The 20897-nt window shown below is 40.4% G+C and overlaps 1 protein-coding gene across 5 annotated transcripts in view; it reads left to right on the top strand.

Moving 5' to 3' along the window:
* The first annotated feature begins 1278 nt into the window (after nt 1–1278).
* The window catches only part of LOC139755408 (uncharacterized), a 63496-nt gene continuing 43877 nt past the window's right edge, over nt 1279–20897 (top strand). The window contains exons 1-4 of one of the 5 annotated variants that reach the window (XM_071673691.1): nt 1290–1408; nt 9204–9497; nt 14076–14158; nt 19882–20011. In XM_071673691.1, the coding sequence (XP_071529792.1) occupies nt 14087–14158; nt 19882–20011 (202 nt within the window). In that variant the 5' untranslated portion in view covers nt 1290–1408; nt 9204–9497; nt 14076–14086. Of the gene's footprint in view, nt 1829–9203; nt 9498–14075; nt 14159–19881; nt 20012–20897 lie in introns of all 5 variants that reach the window. The other 4 variants (XM_071673692.1, XM_071673689.1, XM_071673688.1 and 1 more) reach the window with 4 other exon arrangements.

Raw genomic sequence — 20897 nt, 5'->3', positions numbered from 1 at the left:
TGTGACTTACAGAAATAGAAGTTAAGTGCGTCACTACCTCATTTATAGCTTCTCTCATTGTTTACAGATAAAACTTACCACGATCTGGCGTATCATTTACTATCATTCTAACAAATACTGGTGGTATATCATGAACAGATGTTTTAACGTACTGCACAATGTCCTCCTCTACCAGCAGTGGGACTGGGTCTTAAACATGAATTGTCTTCAGTGGTGATCATGGACACAATAGATAAGACCTATGCTGTGGCTTCAGAGTCTTTGATCACCGTTCTTCTGGACCAATCGACAGAACAATTACTCTCCTGCATCTAACAATAAATTCTCTGGGTAGTCTTTTGCTATTTTCAGAATCATATGGATCGTATTGACATTTATGCTGACGTATGAGTTATTCTAAGTTTACAACATGAATTTACGTTAGTTGATCATGCTTGGTATTACTTCTACTGAATTTCGTAGGTGACGTTTGCATTGCTGTTGCGAAAGCTACCTCGAAAGTGCTATGTCAGTGATCATTCATATTCAGACCAAATATTAGACAAGATCCCTATTTGAATTTAAGGCTAAGTGTAACATCATGTCGCTAATAAGTCCACACCGGAGCTACTAGTTCGGCGTTCTCCACTTCGAGCTGAGATGTTGATATTTACCTGTTTAATCGATCCATGATCAATATCGATTACTGGTAGTTGATCATAAAATCTAACTCTGGTGTCTGCGCAGGGACTTATTCTTTTTTTTTTTTTTTGACTGATGCTGCTGTTATTGTCTTACACGATTTATCTTTAATTTCTACTAAAAACACAGTTGTTATGAACTACAACACGTCTCAGTTGAGTATTAGATCTAACTATAAGAGAGTAGAGTCTAACTTAGTTTCGTCTGCCTTTAATATGTAGTGTACTCTGGAAATTTATAGTCGATACGAAAATATATGTACGCTATATCTAATCAAGATCTAGAGATACCACCTACATTACACATATCTATAATGTATTCCTCGCTAAACTGGAGAAATTTGTTTAGTAAGCTGCTTACAAAATATATCTATTAGATTGCCGAGAATTCTTTGATAACTGTTTATAGGGTGGAACGTACTTTAGCATTTTGATGGGGTCTCTGAAAAGCTAGTCATTCTCGTAATATCTATCACATCTACGTGAAAAAACAACACTAATAAATGCTCATGTGGATATAGCGCGCACCTTGCGTGACGTAAAGACGAGCAAACCACTGATTGGTCAGCTCTGTGGAGCCTCGGCGTATAAACCGGTCTACACACCATACAGGTCTTTAGTGCCATCTCGACCATTGCTACAGCGGCACTCTTGTCTTTAGTGGTTACTCGCGGGAAAATATCCCAAACTTACTTGCTAGTGTTGTGTGTGTTTGTTAGAATAGCCTGGTGAGTTTATACAAGTTTCAGGTTTTATTGGAACAAGATTTATCTCTGGTTTGAACGCGTAAACTGTACTACAGAAAAGTATTCGTTTTAACGGGGAGCTGAGAACTACGTAGAAGATGCCCTGTAGAATAGCAGATGCATTCTTGTGTGGTGATACAAGGTAATCGCACAAGTTACCTAGTTATCAAGTTTTGAAGTCAAAAGGTGTTTCGTAGTGGATGACGAAGTGTGTAAGAGCTTAAGGAAAGCCTTGTAGATTGAACAGTATTTCATAGCATGTGCCTCTGAACATGGAACATTAATGGTGTATACTCATGGCAGCACAAAATGAACTGGATGTAAAGATGTGTCAGCCATTGATGCCATTTGTTGTGTGGGTGGAAAGTCAACAAGCTAACCAACTTCAGCCACACGTGATAAGTATGTATATATTCTATAATAGGATGGAGAGGGACATCATATTACTATTACTGTGTTTGGACCTTGCTACTACGTGAAAGTCATCCAAGTCATCCAAATGGGCCCGACTCTCAGCTGTTCAAGACGGTTGTTACCAGTAGCTTCCATATGGCATCGTTATTTGTAGTGTGATTATGTTTTGAGACTCGAATTGTTAATCAATATTACGCATTAACATCGTTTTCTTTGTGATAAAAAAAAAAGAGCCCCTGTATATATGTTTAAAGCATTCTTTTGTTGAAGCTCATCAAGTTAAATCAGAATGAAACAAGATTGAAAAGATCTCTGGTTACCTTATCATGTCTTTATTTTCTTGTTAATCACGTCTGATATGTTACACCACCGCTTGTGTCTGTGTACATACAGTTTACTTAGCATGAAAAAATCGTAATACCGTGAATGTGTGACCGCAGTTATATCATCATGTTGATATTCATGGTTTTACTTGTATGGCATTCTGGATGTGCATCTGATGATTAGAAGTTCACGCGAATGTATGAATAGGAACCTATAATAAATGTGTACGTGAGTTTGCCTCCTTTAATCAGTCGCCACTCCGTGCATTTCTCTCTCTCTCTCTCTCTCTCTCTCTCTCTCTCTCTCTCTCTGAGCCAGCAAATATGTAAGTGGCTGTCAAGTGTCTCTACTTTCGCCTAGGGAGCTGTCTTTCCTTGCAGCATTATCCACACATGAACTGCTAGCATCCAGCCTATAATTTCACCATCTCACACATAACTCTTGACCACATTTTACTCATTTTCCCATGGTGAGCGCCACGCAGTAGCCATACATTTTGACAAACTCTTGTCGTTGGCACTCTTAATTACCCTCGTTACAATAAAGAAATAGGAGAGATTTCTCTGAGTTATACCAGAAGATTAATAAAACGGGTCATCTACAGAAACATTTAGTAGAGAACTGTATAAACTCATGTTGATCCCCGAGTACCAGTTATGGTAGATGCATAGCGACTGAAAGTGTTATTCTGCAAGCAATACGTGCATGCATTATGCTCTATGCGTTAGCCATACCATCATGGCCAATATCATGTATGTACTCATAGGTTGGTGCTCTATGTGCGTTTTTCATGCATGGGAATGTCTATTCTTGTATTCTACCTTTACTATTCAACCACTGATGAAACCTTTTCTAAAAGTTTTTGTGATTACTCATTTTGTGTTGCGGGGAAGGGTTTCACATTCTTGTTGCCAGTCTCGTAACTTTGTAAGTAGGGGTGCCTGAACTTACCCATCCAGTCCTGACTCGCTCCCAACCACCCTTCTTAAGCCTACCCATGTATCGACTTGGCCTTGGGTCCACAGCTGTGTTTTTTGTTTGTTTTTTTATACATATTTCTCCTGTAGGGGAGGAGGGTTTACAATCGTTGAGGACATCATCTGTGTGTGAATATATGCAATTTATCCTTTTTGGTTTTTAACTTATGTACATTTGTATGGGAGTGAGCGTTTGTGTATCACTGCGCCAGGGAGGAGACCCATTCTCGTTCCGCCAGCAACCCATAAATAACTGACTCTGGCTCTAGTTTAACTTGCCTCCGCGTTGATGACTAGTCCGTCTTGCTGCAATATTTATCATATAGTACTTACAAAGTAATTGTAGAGTTTTTCATTAGGAATTACGTACTGCTCTTGCTGTGATTGTCGTGCAACTGACTGTATAACTGATTATACTGTATGGGAAGTTCAAGACTTTGTGTGGTTCAGGTGTCTTGAACTCGAACTTGTGTATGCTGTCTCTGTCAAATATCTTATTAAACTTGTGTATACTGTGTAGATTCACAGTATCATTACCCCGTTGATGGCCTTCATCCAAGTCATACTGAAGTACTTCACATGTTTTCTTACAAATTTCTTAAGTTCAAATTATCGCTGTTGGTCGTTCAATTTTTGCACCTTTCACCAAACTGATGGAAAACTTAGAGGGTTCTGATGAGGTTATTTTTTTTACCCTTTCCTTATCATGGGTGAATAAATGATTATATGACCCCTAATCACTTACTGTAACTCGGGTTAAATTTGGTATTCTTTTTTTTCATGCCCTTCTCTGAACTTTATTCATTCTTTCTGCTTATTTGACTACTTGCCTCGTATCTCAAATGTATAGTTTTAGAATTATACAATTATAAAGTCCGTACTAAACTAGAATTGCAAGCGTTCTTTCTATAGCCCATAATCACATGTTGGTAACGTTTTCTGTCAATAGATGGCAGCATACGCAATGTATACTATCCCTAGTAGGCCATTTCTTCACTAGTATGATTTCACAAATGGGTAGAGACGACGATTACGAAGGCATTGATTATGGCGGAATTAAAGAATCTGTTAGTGACACAAGTGAAAGTAAATTTTTAACGGTGCTTTCGCTTTTAAAGGGCTAACCAAAGTAAAGTTCTTCGTACTTTTTATTCATCTATTTCAAAGCATTTAAAAATACTTTAAAGATTATTGATCTTTTTGCAATTATATCAATTATTACATTTTATGGCTGTTATAGTGTGTGGTATCTCAGTGGCATCTATTTGAAAGTGTTGCCAACACTTCAGATTGTCATTAACAAGTACTACATTTTAGGATTAAACTTTGAAAAAAAAAATGCAAAGGTAGGTTTAGATCCACCTTTTCATTTTAAAAATTTTCCCTGTAAGAAGCGAAATATAATCTGAGGACAAGATATATTTGCTTTTCCACACATTGCTCGTGGGTGTTGGAAGTTGGATGCCGGCAACACCATTCATTGCCATACCCCTGGACTTCCTCTAGTAACCTTCGCCACTTCTGTATATATATGTATGAACAAAGGTGGTCGAAATGGAGTACGACATAGGCCTTTGTTTCTTGTTTGCCAGGTCGGCGATTTCTGCTGGAGCTTTACTCCAACTTTATTTAGAAAAAGGCACAACAGACAGAGCTCACTTGAGTCAGTAAAACATCCAATCGGCAGAGCCCACCAGTTACTTTTTTAAAAGACTTAATGGGCAAACCATACTCCCTGACTTTGTTGTGGACCAAACACATAAAAGTGCCTAGGGTGTTCCTGTCCATTGACAATCTCGGGTCACGAACCCACGGGTGGCTGCCTTCACCCTGCCTTCCCTCCTGTGCCCAACGTGTCGTACCTTGAATGTAAAATGTACAGTTATATATGAAGAATGAGTATTTTGCATTAAATTGTAGGTAGTAGGTGGGACCCTCTTCTGTTAGTACGAGTGGGTGGCATGTAACCACCAAACAGGTGGGTACTACCGCTTGGACCTCGGAAGGGTTAGTGGCTGCGGCGCAGAGAATCAGGAGGGCTGCTTTTGTTACGTAACCCCATCCAGGTTCAGAGTCGTCTTTTTTTCTTTTTTTTTTTTAATCTGCCTCGGTCACATGGGGGTTGCCGGTACCCAACAACAACCCCACAACTCTTGACAACAAATAACTCGCACACATCTTCATTTTTTGTCTATTTTTCTAACACGAAATTTATGGCTTCAGAATTGAAAGCAAAACTCTCCGGCGCCGATTCGGAGCAACATCAACGGTGAGAGGGGTTCTTGTTGGGTTTTACGGCCGGCGACCCACTTGAATACCATCATGCGACTGGAATCAATCCCCTAAACCTGGCTCTCTTTCTATCCATTTCTGCAACATTCGTGTTATTAATTCTAACCTTCCGTTTGTTAAATACCATCAGAGTACTTCCTCCCCAGATCTTTTGTTTGTCTGAAATCCAACCTCCAAAGTGGGTTCTTTGTCTGGTCAGCAGATCTCCAGTATAATCTCTTATCATTTCGGTGCCCAGTGCAGTATAAAAACTATTGCTCGCGTCGTGGAGCTTTGTCTTCTAAATTTCATGCCATCTGGCTTGAAATCTCTCTACCAGATTTTTCTTGCTCTTTTTTTTTCTTCTTTAACCCCCCCCCCCCCCCCATTTAGTCCACTAGACTCTATACAACTCTTTAGAGATTTGACTTCTTGCCACAAAGTTCAGCTCTCTTCTCATTTGATTTTACCGAGTTTGGAAGAGTGTGTTAAAGGAGAAAGTTTAAGGTGAATGTGAATAAAAGCAAGGTTATTGGGTTAGGTTAGGTTTTCGTTTGTTTCATGGCGCACCTCATAACGCGGGAAACGGCGATCAAGTATGATAAATGAACAGAGGCTAGAGGCCTTAAATTTGCCCACCCACCGTGGGAGAATTTTTTTTCTTTTTTTGACCAGGTCGATAACTAGTAATATGTTCTTCGAAAGTTATAGCGACAGAACAACCGTAGGACTTAACATGAAAAATTAAGCAAGAGACATGTTATAAAAAAAAAAATGTGAACAAGTATTTTAACGAGTTGTGGACGACTGTAAAACTGAAAGATGAAATAGTTGATATGGATGGCGCACAAAAGTTTAAAAAGCTGTATAATAGTAGTGAGGGGTTTCAAGACGTGGTACGTGAGAGTGTGAAGTTCTCTCTAACCTGCGTACAAATCGGTACCTAACAGCGATGATTGTTTGTATATGCGTTGTCCCTTCACATCAGGAAAATGATAGTTATTAATTTTTAATTACTTATAGTTTAAGTAATGTGGAAATGTTTGCAGCTGTATCATTCTGTATTATCTAGATGTATTTAGGAGGTAATAGCGCGCGATAAAAGACGAATGTTTGTGACTAATCTAGCCTTTCTAAAAGACCAAATAGCTGTTATATAATATATATATATATATATATATATATATATATATATATATATATATATATATATATATATGTATGTATATATATATTTTTTTTTTTTTTTTTTGCTTTGTCGCTGTCTCCCGCGTTTGCGAGGTAGCGCAAGGAAACAGACGAAAGAAATGGCCCAACCCACCCCCATACACATGTATATACATACGTCCACACACGCAAATATACATACCTACACAGCTTTCCATGGTTTACCCCAGACGCTTCACATGCCCTGATTCAATCCACTGACAGCACGTCAACCCCGGTATACCACATCGCTCCAATTCACTCTATTCCTTGCCCTCCTTTCACCCTCCTGCATGTTCAGGCCCCGATCACACAAAATCTTTTTCACTCCATCTTTCCACCTCCAATTTGGTCTCCCTCTTCTCCTCGTTCCTTCCATCTCCGACACATATATCCTCTTGGTCAATCTTTCCTCACTCATTCTCTCCATGTGCCCAAACCATTTCAAAACACCCTCTTCTGCTCTCTCAACCACGCTCTTTTTATTTCCACACATCTCTCTTACCCTTACGTTACTTACTCGATCAAACCACCTCACACCACACATTGTCCTCAAACATCTCATTTCCAGCACATCCATCCTCCTGCGCACCACTCTATCCATAGCCCACGCCTCGCAACCATACAACATTGTTGGAACCACTATTCCTTCAAACATACCCATTTTTGCTTTCCGAGATAATGTTCTCGACTTCCACACATTCTTCAAGGCTCCCAGAATTTTCGCCCCCTCCCCCACCCTATGATCCACTTCCGCTTCCATGGTTCCATCCGCTGCCAGATCCACTCCCAGATATCTAAAACACTTCACTTCCTCCAGTTTTTCTCCATTCAAACTCACCTCCCAATTGACTTGACCCTCAACCCTACTGTACCTATATATACTTTATGTATATATATATATATATATATATATATATATATATATATATATATATATATATATATATATATTCCTATGAGTCCAAGGGGAAAATGAAACACGATAAGTTCCCAAGTGCACTTTCGTGTAATAATCACATCATCAGGGGAGACAAGAGAGAAATAAAAGTCAGTTGATATACATCGAAGAGACGAAGCTAGGACCCCATTTGGTAAATATTTTTTTGTATACTCGCCATTTCCCACGTTAGCGAGGTAGCGTTAATATCAGAGGACTGGGCCTTTGAGGGAATATCCTCACCTGGCCCCCTTCTCTGTTCCTTCTTTTGGAATATATATATATGTATATATATATATATATATATATATATATATATATATATATATATTCTTTTCTTTCTTTCAAACTATTCGCCATTTCCCGCATTAGCGAGGTAGCGTTAAGAACAGAGAACTTGGCCTTTGAGGGAATATCCTCACCTGGCCCCCTTCTCAGTTCCTTCTTTTGGAAAATTAAAAAAAAATAATGAGAGGGGAGGATTTCCAGCCCCCCGCTCCCTCCTCTTTTAGTCGCCTTATATATATATATATATATATATATATATATATATATATATATATATATATATATATATATTCTATATATATAATATATATATATATATAAATATATATATATATATATATATATATATATATATATATATATATATATATATATATATATGTATATATATCCCCGTATGCAAACAGTTGGGACATACGATAACCTCAGGTAAGAAAGTCCTCACTTCATCACAAACCCACTCACATCTCTCATTGGGCATTGTCTGAAACCTTGTATTAGGTTAGATTACTTTGGAGATTTTCTAATGTTAGATGATTCTGTGACAGAGAAAATGATCCTCTAACCGTTCATTGTTACGGTCCGGTGCTAACATTATCAGAAGCAGTAGATTTGCCAGTAATGCAGGGTGGACATGGAACTCTGAAGAATCTTATGTCAGTATCCGGAAATGTGAGGCCAGTGTGTTGACCCAGCAGAACACATCATCACTTGAATTCTCGTGTTATTATTAATAGCGTTTTCCCTACACCCTACTCCAGTCTTCCCCCCTCGGTGCTGTGTCTGTGTATAGAATATGACCTGGAAACGTCGAGTGTACACAGACAAACGTTTAGATTAATGTATTATGAGTATAATAAAATCTGTGTGAATAAGTGATAGCACTCCTTCTCGGAGAACCAGTCTCAAAGCACATAAACAAAAAACTGTGCATGTTATTTGTGTGTGTGTGTGTGTGTCTGACCTTTATGTACACCGAGAGCTCAGGTTTCTGAATATATTTTAGTTCATCTTCGTGTAAAATACTTAGACTTTTTCAAAGTAATAAGATAGTGTTAAATGTTCACATTTGTGAAAGTGACAAGAGTGGGGAGGGGGGGGGGCATTAGTCTTACGTCTGGCAGGTCTACGCAAGTGTTTTTCTGTGTGCTGGAGCTTACCACTTCCTTTCACTGCCTCCTTTCTCTTTCTCATTGCAGTAGCAGAATTATTTGTATTATACCTAACCGTTTTATTTCGCTGTTTATTCGCTGTGTTCTATAGATACGTAGTTTAGATCAATGACTGCAAAGTGTACTTTACTGTGTATTCAGTTACATATTCAACTGTACGGGGAGGGGGTTTCATTTTTTTCAAGTTGAAAGCTCCAGTCACGGACAAGAGTCCACATTGATTGTAATGTAGTGAGGACTCTGAACAGGAAAAAGAAGAAACAAGGGAAAGTATTTACGAATTATAGAGGAAGTTAAAAGAAAGACTTTTACGGTCCACCCTTGAGTTGCCAACGGCCACTCAGTAATCACGTAACGCAGCAGCTTGCCGAGTATCGCATAGCCTACTTAGTGGTGGGGGCACACAAGCAGCAACCTTACGAAAGCAGAAACTACAGTAATTATAGAAGAGGACAAGTGAACCAGTATTACTTTGAAAGGTAAGCGGATCAAGGTTTGAAGTTAGCCCGGGAGAGTTTATAAGTTGGACCGCACCCCCAGCATTCCATACAAGGACGGATCAATCCTTTTATATGTAGGTTTTAAGATCGTCCAACCTCTGCTTGGTCTGACACGGGCCTTTGCCTATTGGCGGCCCGTTCCCTGGTTTGTATGCATGGTATGTCGGTGTCTTTGTGTGTGTGTCGTCTGAGATGTAAGCAACCCTTTGAGTAAACGATGCAACTGTTCAGAAGAAAAGTTTCTCAGTTTCTTACAGGCAGACTTGACAATTTCCGTTATTTGGGGTTTCCAAGAAAGAGTAGATGTTACAGTAATACCAAGTAGGTTCATTGAGTTGAGAGATGGAATTACAGAACTAACAAAGGAGAGACGAAAGTTGTGATGTTTTCGATGGAGATGCGTAGAAACTGGGTCTTTGAGGCATTAAACTTAACTAGATGTCGTCTACTCCACTGAGATATCCTTTCCAAGACTGTTTATTGAGAGAGTTGTAACAACACGAGATGCAAGACCGTTTATTGAGAGAGTTGTAACAACACGAGATGCAAATCCTTTTATTGAGAGAGTTGTAACACACGAGATACAGATCAAGTGAGAGGAGCAGAATTGAAGGATGTAAACGAATGCACTGTTGAGTCGTCAGCGTATGAGTGCTTTTGGTTATATGTGGAGAGGAAGGAAATCGTTTCTAGAAGGGAGATAAAGTGTAGGGGACAGGACAGAACCTTGAGGGACACGGCTGCTGATAAAGGTGAGGGGGGAGGCCGTGCCATCAACAACCACAGAGGTAGATCGGCAGAAGAGTAAGGTAGATATGAGGGAACTAATTAGGTGAGGGAGGGAAGCCAAAAGAGAGAAGCTTAAGAGATGAGACCCCGATGCCACACCATGTCAAAAGGTTTAGTTATGTCAAGGGCAACTACATACGACTCCGCAAAATCTTTCACGGATGATGACCGGATATTTGTAAGATAGGAAAGAATATCTGTGAGATTCAAGGTATCTGAGGATATGAGAGTTGAGAAGGGATCCAAAGATATTGGAAATGGCAGCTGTCAAAGCAATAGGACGAAAGTTGGGAGTCAAAGCGGTCACCCTTCTTAAAAGGTGGGATACATCAACGTATGCTTCCAAGAAGGGAAAGTTCTGGTTTGTAGCCAGAACGGAACGGACGAGAAAGCACAGGTGCAAGTTCAGAGGTACAATCTCTGTACATTGGGATGGATGCCATCAGGACCATAACCGTTGCTTGCGTCCATAGATAGAAGCGATTTTCGGACAGTCGGAAAAGAGATTACGGGGAGGGGCATAGGTCTGGTAAGAGGGACATAAGGGGGTGAAGGATTGTTAGAATCATCCAAGGTGGAGCTAGAGGATAATCGGGAACCAGAGTTGTTTTGTCTACGGGAGAGACAGCTATAGTAAACGGAAAAGTGAAGGAAAGTTAGAGCGACAAAAGTTGATTGCGATAACCTTAGCTGAAGACCAGAAAAATCTATCAGTGGATGACGAGTAGGGGGTTATCGCACTTCATTTTGAGTAAAGGAACGCTTTTCCTCATGGATAACGAAGTTGCAATGATTACGGGCCTTGATAATAGCTGAATGGGAGTCGGAAAGAGAGTTTTTCCAAACCCGATATGCCTGTTGCCTTCCCTGAATGGCTTCAGAGCAGGAACGGTTGAACTATGGATGGGAAGATGTCGTCTTGGAGGAAGAGGAGATAAATGCTTCTATATAACCTCTGCTTTGCGTTTGGCGGAGACAGAAGCATCACTATGAGGCAGTAATTTACTCAAGGAAAGTCAGGAAAGAATACGTAATTTATTCCAGTCAGCTTAGTTGCCAATATTTTCGCTTAGGAGGAGTTGCTGGAGAGAGAGGTGGCGTTAGAATAGATACATTTTTTAGTGTGATCAGATGAAACAGTTGGGGGCGAGATTGTAGATACAGCGGGTTGGTCTAGAGATGAAAAACAGATCTAGTATATTAGGAGAGTGGTCACAACGGTTATGAATATGGGTAGGATGGGAGATAATTTTCCTCTAAATCTTTGAGAATGAAGAACGCGATGGCTTCAAATCCTTCCATCATCCGTAAGGGAGGAATTCAACCACTTCTTAAGGGTGAACGATGAAATTCCCTTTGTAGATCTCGGCTTGCGGGTGAGAGGATGACACAGTCTCATGACAGGAGTATAGATAGCCGAAGAAGGATATAAAAACTGTAAAATTAGGAGAGTAATAGGCGAAACAGAGGGAAAGTGTGGTAGTTGGGAGACTGACCTTGAGCCACATTGCAGAGTTTGGGGACTCAAGGTCATTGAGTCGTGCGGCAGGTGGGTTTATGTTGGAGTAATCTCAAACACCACCACCTTTTAAACGAAATCGTAGTTGGAGATTATAGCCGGATATGTGTCTCAGAGAGAAGTAAGATATTTGGAGAGGTGCTTAGACAGATTTACAGCAGAAGAGAGGTTACTAAAGACACCACGGATGTTATAGTGAACAGAAAAAGAGGAAGGTCAAACGCAGAGCGAAAGGTCGTGAGAGGTGTCTGAACCCTCCCTATCACCAGCAGTAGATTTAGGCTCTCTTGATTGTGGCACTACCTTTGTTGCTGTCCCATGGGCATTTTTGATCACATCTTTGCTCATCTGCAAGTGTGGTAACGGAACATGAGACGTATTCTAATTTTGACTAATTAATGTTACGTTGTGAACAGTTTTATGCATATTTCCATGTCTGTGACCGTGATTGCGATTCTAATCCCTACTAGCAGAAAGTTTGTCTTGTTCTTAGTTCTCCATAAGAGGGGTTTCACTGTTTCCTTTCTTTTGTATTTACACGGGTTGAATTTCATCTAACGTGTATCAGCTTAACTTCGGAAGTTGTCTAGGCCCAGTTGTAAGTTGATGTAGTCCTCAGCACCCTTATTTCCCTCATGACCCAGAGGGCACCGCATCCTGCACCCTCCACCGTCTGCACGCACTAGCCCACCTGTACTCATTATACTTCGCCAAAACCCATTTCTCTATCTGCACCCAAAACCCAAAATGCACCCACCACCCCATCTACAGCCACTACCCCCACCTACATCCATCTTACCATCTTCATCCACTATCCCACCAGCACTCACAGCACATGCGCCCACCACTTCACCTGAACCCACCGCGTAACCTGAACCCACCACTTAACCTGATCTCGCCAGGCAACCTGCAATATGCACTTCTGCACCCACAACTCCACCCAGTCACACTTTCCCACCTGTGACCACAATGCCACCTACAATTTATATCCCACCTATACCTACTCTCCACCTGCGCACTAGTTCCCTCCTGTACTCACCACTTGACATGCACCCACTGTTTCACCTGCGCCCATTTCGTCTCCCATACCCACTCACTTCACCCACCTGCACCCACTCATTACACCCACTTGCACCCATTCTTTACACCTACCTGAACTCGCTGCGTCACTTGTACTATACACCCGTCCTACAGCCATTACTCATCACGTCACCTACCCCACCTGCAGCCACCACACCGGTGTAGCTTCATCCACTTCTCCACCTGCACCCTTTACGCCACCTGCTTCCACCACCACACATACTCCCAACCATTCCACTTGCACCCACCACTCCACCTGCACCCACTACTCCACCTAAACCTACTTTCCCTTTTGCACCCACCACTCGACATTTATCCTTTTCTCCACCTACAGCCATTTCCCACCACTCCACGTGAAGGCATCATGCAGACTTGAATATGCACCCCTCCTTAACCCATTACTCCAACTGCGTCCACTTTCCCTCGCAGCCACAGCCTTACCTGCGCACACTTCCGCACCTGCACACACTCCGCATCTGCGCACACTTCTCCACCTGCGCACACCACTCCATCTGCTCCGACTGCGTAGCCTACACTACTTCACCACCTACATCCATTTTCCCATCCGTACACACGACTCCATCTGGACCTACTGTGCCACTTTTAATATACATCCTTCTTGCCCCTATTACTCCATCTACACCCATATCCCTACGTTCACATACTACTCCACCAGCACCTACTTATCCACTTACACCCTTCTTTCCTGCACCTGCACCAAATACTACGCCTCCACTCCATTCACCACCTGCACTCACCACTACCAGAGCCATCAGTGCTACTTGAAATATTCGCCCCTTCTGCACCCACTACTCCACCTGCATCCAATACCCCACCTGCACCCTTTATCCCACTTGCTTCCACTATCCCACCTGCTTCCTTTAACCCACCTGCATTCACTGCCACACCTGTACCTACACCTCACTTACACTTACTACACCTACACCCACCATTCTCTCTGCACCTACCAAAGGGACTGAGCCCACTATCTTACATGAATATCTTGCATGCACTCACTAGCCCACCTATCCCCGCTATGCCACTTGCACCACCTCCCCATCTGTACTCGCCATTCCACATGCACTCCCCCTCCCTTAAGTTGATATTATGATACTTGATATATCTTTCAGAACAATAGTTTTCACCTTTTTTTTTCTCTCTCTTTCCAGCAAACTTCAAGATGTGGGAACCAACTACTTGCTGTTGCTTCAGCCGCCGGACTGGGAGTCTGATCCTTGGCACAATGCTCTTGGTAAGAAATACCTTGTAGTTTGATAGGCATTTTTTGTTTTTCCTGCGTGAACTTTTTTTTTCCCCCAGTCCATTTTTTCATACGATTTTATCTTAAAACTGATTGGATTCCATGTTTTATTTTTTGTGTTGCAGAATTGTATAGTATTATGTTGAAGATAAACACATTAATGCATTAATGATTGGAGAATGTTAGAGGGATTAGACCTCAATATTTAAGATGTACTACATACCTCATATATATATATATATATATATATATATATATATATATATATATATATATATATATATATATATATATATTGAAATGTTACAGTCTAAAGTACACTTGATTGGGAAATGTTGGCAGCAAACTTGGTAACCCAGAACATTTGCCCAACCGTGTTATGCAGTACTACTGATTTATTTTAAGGTTTAGTGTTTGACTGGTTTAGTGAGCACAAATTACCCTAAAGTGTTTCACATTTGTTTGGTCGTAGGGGGTGATGTGACTTGAAATTATCGTAGGGTACTGACTGTATCGTCACATCCCATTGCGTATTTCAAAGGTGCTTTGTGCAGCAGACTCAGAGGGTGAGTACGTGAACTGGGGTACTGATTTACTTAACGGACACCTCACTGTTTTCTGATGTTTAGGGAATAAAGCAGATATGATTTCAGGTGGCCAAACTTCTTCCATTCTGCCGAATTCTGTGAATATATATATATATATATATATATATATATATATATATATATATATATATATATATATATATATATTATTTATTTATTTTATTTGTTTTGCTTTGTCGCTGTCTCCCGCGTTAGCGAGGTAGCGCAAGGAAACAGACGAAAGAATGGCCCAACCCACCCACATACATATGTATATACATACACGTCCACACACGCAAATATACATACCTATACATCTCAATGTACATATATATATATATATATATATATATATATATATATATACACACAGACATATACATATATACACATGTACATAATTCATACTGACTGCCTTTATTTGTTCCCATCGCCACCTCGCCACACATGGAATAACAACCCCCTCCCCCCTCATGTGTGCGAGGTAGCGCTAGGAAAAGACACCAAAGGCCCCATTCGTTCACACTCAGTCTCTAGCTGTCATGTAATAATGCACCGAAACCACAGCTTTAAATTAAATACATATATACACATGTATTTAATTAATACTGTCTGCCTTTATTCATTCCCATCGCCACCTCGCCACACATGGAATAACAACCCCCTCCCCCTTCATGTGAGCGAGGTAGCGCTAGGAAAAGACACAAAGGCCCCATTCGTTCACACTCATTCTCTGGCTGTCATGTAATAATGCACCGAAACCACAGCTCCCTTTCCACATCCAGGCCCCACAGAACTTTCCATGGTTTCCCCCAGACGCTTCACATGCCCTGCTTCAATTCATTGACAACACGTCGACCCCGGTATACCACATCGTTCCAATTCACTCTATTTCTTGCACGCCTTTCACCCTCCTGCATGTTTAGGCCCCGATCACTCAGAATCTTTTTCACTCCATCTTTCCACCTCCAATTTGGTCTCCCACTTGTCTTCGTTCCCTCCACCTCCGACACATATATCCTCTTGGTCAATCTTTCCTCACTCATTTTCTCCATGTGACCAAACCATTTCAAAACACCCTCTTCTGCTCTCTCAACCACACTCTTTTTATTACCACACATCTCTCTTACCCTATTATTACTTACTCGATCAAACCACCTCACACCACATATTGTCCTCAAACATCACATTTCCAGCACATCCACCCTCCTGCGCACAACTCTATCCATAGCCCACGCCTCGCAACCATACAACATTGTTAGAACCTCTGTTCCTTCAAACATACCCATTTTTGCTTTCCGAGATAATGTTCTCGACTTCCACACATTCCTCAAGGCTCCCAGAATTTTCGCCCCCTCCCCCACCCTATGATTCACTTCCGCTTCCATGGTTCCATCCGCTGCCAAGTCCACTCCCAGATATCTAAAACACTTCATATATATATATATATATATATATATATATATATATATATATATATATATATATATATATATATATATATATATATATATATATGAACCCTTTCATAACTTACTCGATCAAACCACCTCACACCACATATTGTCCTCAAAAATCTCATTTCCAACACATACACCCTCCTCCGCACAACCCAATCCATAGCCCACGCCCGCAACCATTAACATTGTTGGAACCACTATTCCTTCAAACATACCCATTTTTGCTTTCCGAGCAAGGAAACAGACGAAAGAAAGGCCCAACCCACCCACATACACATGTATATACATACACAGACATACACATTTGCATATTCATACTTGCTGCCTTCATCCATTTCGTAGCCACCCCACACCATCCCCTCCCCCGCGCGCGCGAGGTAGCGCTAGGAAAAGACAACAAAGGCCACATTCGTTCACACTCAGTCTCTAGCTTTTATGTGTAATGCACCGAAACCACAGCCTTTCCACATCCAGGCCTCACCAAATTTTCCGTCCCTGAGCTATCGCGTGGAGATGATCTAATGATCCAACTTCCCTTCAGTTTCATGTCACAATAAACCTTCCGGTGATACGGTAGGGTACTGATGGGGAAATTATTTAACATTTACTGTCTCCCAGTTCGTCTCCGGTTAGCCTAGCATTAAATATACATGAGGAGGAAAGAACCCCACCGAGAGTGTTAAAAGAGGCCTGCGCCTGGAACTCTGCTACTATTTCCCATGAGAATTATTCGGTTGTCATCACCTAATTCAGGCAGGTTTTTTGGGGGCTACATTGTTGTTTTTTTTCTGTTGTTTTATATATATATATATATATATATATATATATATATATATATATATATATATATATATATATATATATATATATAGAGAGAGAGAGAGAGAGAGAGAGAGAGAGAGAGAGAGAGAGAGAGAGAGCGAGAGAGAAACCTGCCCACTGGCTAAGTAAGGATATAGGTAGCCAATGGTGATCTCATACTGGATTATGGAGAGGATGGATTACCTTTCTGTTATGTTGTATGATCTGCGCTGTTACCAGTCTCCCATACCAGAGGATCTTGGTATTCCTTCTGGGTTAAACTTTGTTGGTAACGAAGATCAGTGAGTAGGATTGCCAGCTGTGATGGTCGCATTAAAACTGATGACCGTCTGAAGTGTGTTTAGTATGGAAGCTCTACTTTGCCTCTTTGAGGTGTTCCGTGTATCGGAAGAGGAGTTTGGCACTTGCTGTTGCTCGTATACCTTTTAAACATTATTACTCCTCCAGTTTGCCTATTTAAAGAAAAGGGTAGACCTCGTGGTAGCTAGCCCTATGAAACAGGCCTGACCGATATTTAATGCAAGATCTTGGGTTTTGAACTCGGGTGCGTCATCTGTTGAGGGTGCTCCTGAGCCTGCTCCAGTTTGCGTACAGGCTTACCATCTCCCCCTTACAGACTTATAACAATCCTCCTCCTGTTAGAGCTCCTCTTTCTAAAGGAAAAAGAGGCCCATTCAGATCCAGTACACTTTAAGAAGCGTAGATCTAAGGATCCCTCACCACAGCTGCGGGCTTCTCCTTAACGTTCCACTCTCCTCCATCTTTAAGTGGAATTATCAGGGCTCCCTTCTATGGAAAGCCTCTGCGAAGTCCAAGTGAGCCTTGCTTGCCCTATATGTTGGATGACTTCGAGTGTGACGTGAAGCTTCGTATAACGAGATAGTTTCAGTGGTAACAGTTTTAGAAACCTGGTTGTCTTGTTTATAAGATTTTGACCGTCACTTCTGGATTCTTTTTTCATGAAGAAATCACTTTGGTTGGACCCAGATTTCAAAGACCTGTATTCCGGAATTTAGACGTATAGATTATTTTTCAAACATGTCTGCAGGGAGACGTTTGAAGAACACGGGAGAGATGAACTTTTACATAACAATCGCCCCCTCTACTCAAAGACAGTAGCATTCGACTTGGGAAAACCTTTCAGTCTTTCCTTGGAGACTCGGATATATGGAGCGTGACTGGGGCCTTGTGTGGAGTTCTTAGGCTTTATCAGGACAAGAACAAGGTTATTTACACTATTGTCATTTGTAGGAGTTTCCTTAGAGAACCTTCATCTCCTGCATTCGGTATAAACCTGACAAAGCGTATTTGGGATCACCTCCCCAAGGAGACTGGCTGCTTCACTACTAAACCGTATGTAAGTGCGAACTGTCATAAGTTGCGGATCGTTTACAGTCATAAAGAGAGTTAACAAATGACACGCCGTGGTCATGGGGGACAGAAGGCTGTTGTAGTGGTGGGTAAAACGCTCAATGGGTAGAGGGTGTGGTCGTAGGTGAGGCCCGCAAGGGATGGGAACACTGGGAAGCGGTGATGGACAGAGAGGCCCGCAAGGGGGCAGCAGTCAGTCTGTAGTCGTGGGTGAGACGTGCATAGGGGCAGCACGCTGTGATGATGGGTTCACCCATGGAATAGCATGGGTTGCTGCTGTGCAGTTCTCAAAGGGTGCAGGTCTCAAAGATCTGTGTTCGATGACTTCAGATTGGGAAATAGATAACCTTTCATGAATTCGAAGCTTGTTTATAATAATGATAATTATTACTATTGTTATTATATTATTATTATTATTATTATTATTATTATTATTATTATTACTCCTGCGGATAGAGGAAAAGGACTGTTATCCACGTATCTTTTGCAGTTCGAAGAAGAGTAAGATGGGTGGAAGTGCTGTTAGAAGTCCTTTTTTTTTCTTTCTTTTTAGATAGGATCAGAGGGAAAACTCAAGTGAGAATTTCCCGCTAAGCCTGCCATCTATTCTTGATGCTACCTCTCAAACGGGGAAAATAACAAATAAGCATGAAGAGTATTATTATTGTTATTATTATTATTATCATTATTATTATTATTATTATTATTATTATTATGATTATTACTAGTATTTTATTATTATTTTGTGGATATATGGCTTGTATGGGGTGCGGTGGCTCCTTTGTTGGCTGCTCCATCTTGCTGCAAGGACCCTACTGAAATAAGTTTGTAAAACTTTAGTAGTTTATCCTGGTGGAAGGTAATATGTTCCTTATTGTGGTGTATGGCACATGCGTATACCTATCATAATGTACGAGGGTCCCTGAATAAAGTCCATCAATCAATCTAGTATTAGCACTTAATTTTTTTTGTATCTTTGGAACTTTATATCACAGTTTCTTGAAACATGCTACTCAATAAAAGAAATAATGTAAGGATGAAAATTCCTCGAGGAATTAGTTTTCATACACAGGACAATGTACCTGAATCTGTTTTCCTTACACAAGTCCATGTATTTGTAGGAAATTTTCATCCGACTCTTGAATAACTTAAGGAGTTGCAAAGTTATCAATTTGTTATTCACCAAATTTTGTTTTCATGATGTGTTTATGCTTAGCTCCTGCCGGAAATACCTTAAAAATTTATCATAGTTGCAAAGTTTCTCGAGAGTTTAGATTTAATGGTTCTCAGTTTGTGAGTCGTCACCACGTTTTTTTAATGTATGTGTATGCATGATTCCTAAAAGACATACTTAAAGTAGTTAAAATTTTCTTTGCTTATATTTTGTCTTCCAAGCATAGAGCAATTATTGTGATCTTGGAGAATTTTCTCTTAATTTTTGTTTTTGTTTTAATAATTCATATGAATCTTACAGGTTTTTGCCTCCATCAAGCTCTTGGGCTTCTTACTTTCCGTTATAAGTAGTGATACTAACCAGATAATAGAGGAAGTTTGTGCTGAAGAGAAGGAACCTGAGAACTGTAATGAAATAGTAAAGAAAGCTGGTATGTGTCTCAACTTTGTTTTCCTCTGATCGCTGATTCATTTTTAGATAATTAGAAATCCCTTCAACATAGACATGATTTTCAGAACAGGATTAGCCATAAAGTACATTTTCATATAATTTAACTTTGCTACTGTAGCTAAACAAAAATGTTTGCATAGTTTTGTCAAAATATTTTGAAACAAGCAGTTGTCTACTGTCAAAATGTATATATATATATATATATATATATATATATATATATATATATATATATCCCTGGGGATAGGGGATTAAGAATACTTCCCACGTATTCCCTGCGTGTCGTAGAAGGCGACTAAAAGGGGAGGGAGCGGGGGGTTGGAAATCCTCCCCTCTCGTTTTTTTTTTTTAAATTTTCCAAAAGAAGGAACAGAGGGGGCCAGTTGAGGATATTCCAAAAAAGGCCCAGTCCTCTGTTCTTAGCGCTACCTCGCTAACGCGGGAAATGGCGAATAGTTTAAAAATAAAAATATATATATATATATATATATATATATATATATATATATATATATATATATATATATATATATATATTATCTCTGGGGTTAGGGGAGAAAGAATACTGCCCACGTATTCCCTGCATGTCGTAGAAGGCGACTAAAAGGGAAGGGAGCGGGGTGCTGTAAATCCTCCCCTCTCATTTTTTTTTTTTTTTTCCAAAGGAAGGAGCAGAGAAGGGGGCCGGGTGAGGATGTTTCCTCAGAGGCCCAGTCCTCTGTTCTTAACGCTACCTCGCTGAGGCGGGAAATGGCGAATAGTATGAAAGAAAAAGAATATATATATATATATATATATATATATATATATATATATATATATATATATATATATATATATATATATATATATATATATATATATAT

This window comes from Panulirus ornatus, chromosome 19 (assembly GCF_036320965.1).
Source record: "Panulirus ornatus isolate Po-2019 chromosome 19, ASM3632096v1, whole genome shotgun sequence".
Lineage (NCBI taxonomy): Eukaryota > Metazoa > Arthropoda > Malacostraca > Decapoda > Palinuridae > Panulirus > Panulirus ornatus.
This window is presented reverse-complemented; position numbering and strand designations above follow the sequence as displayed.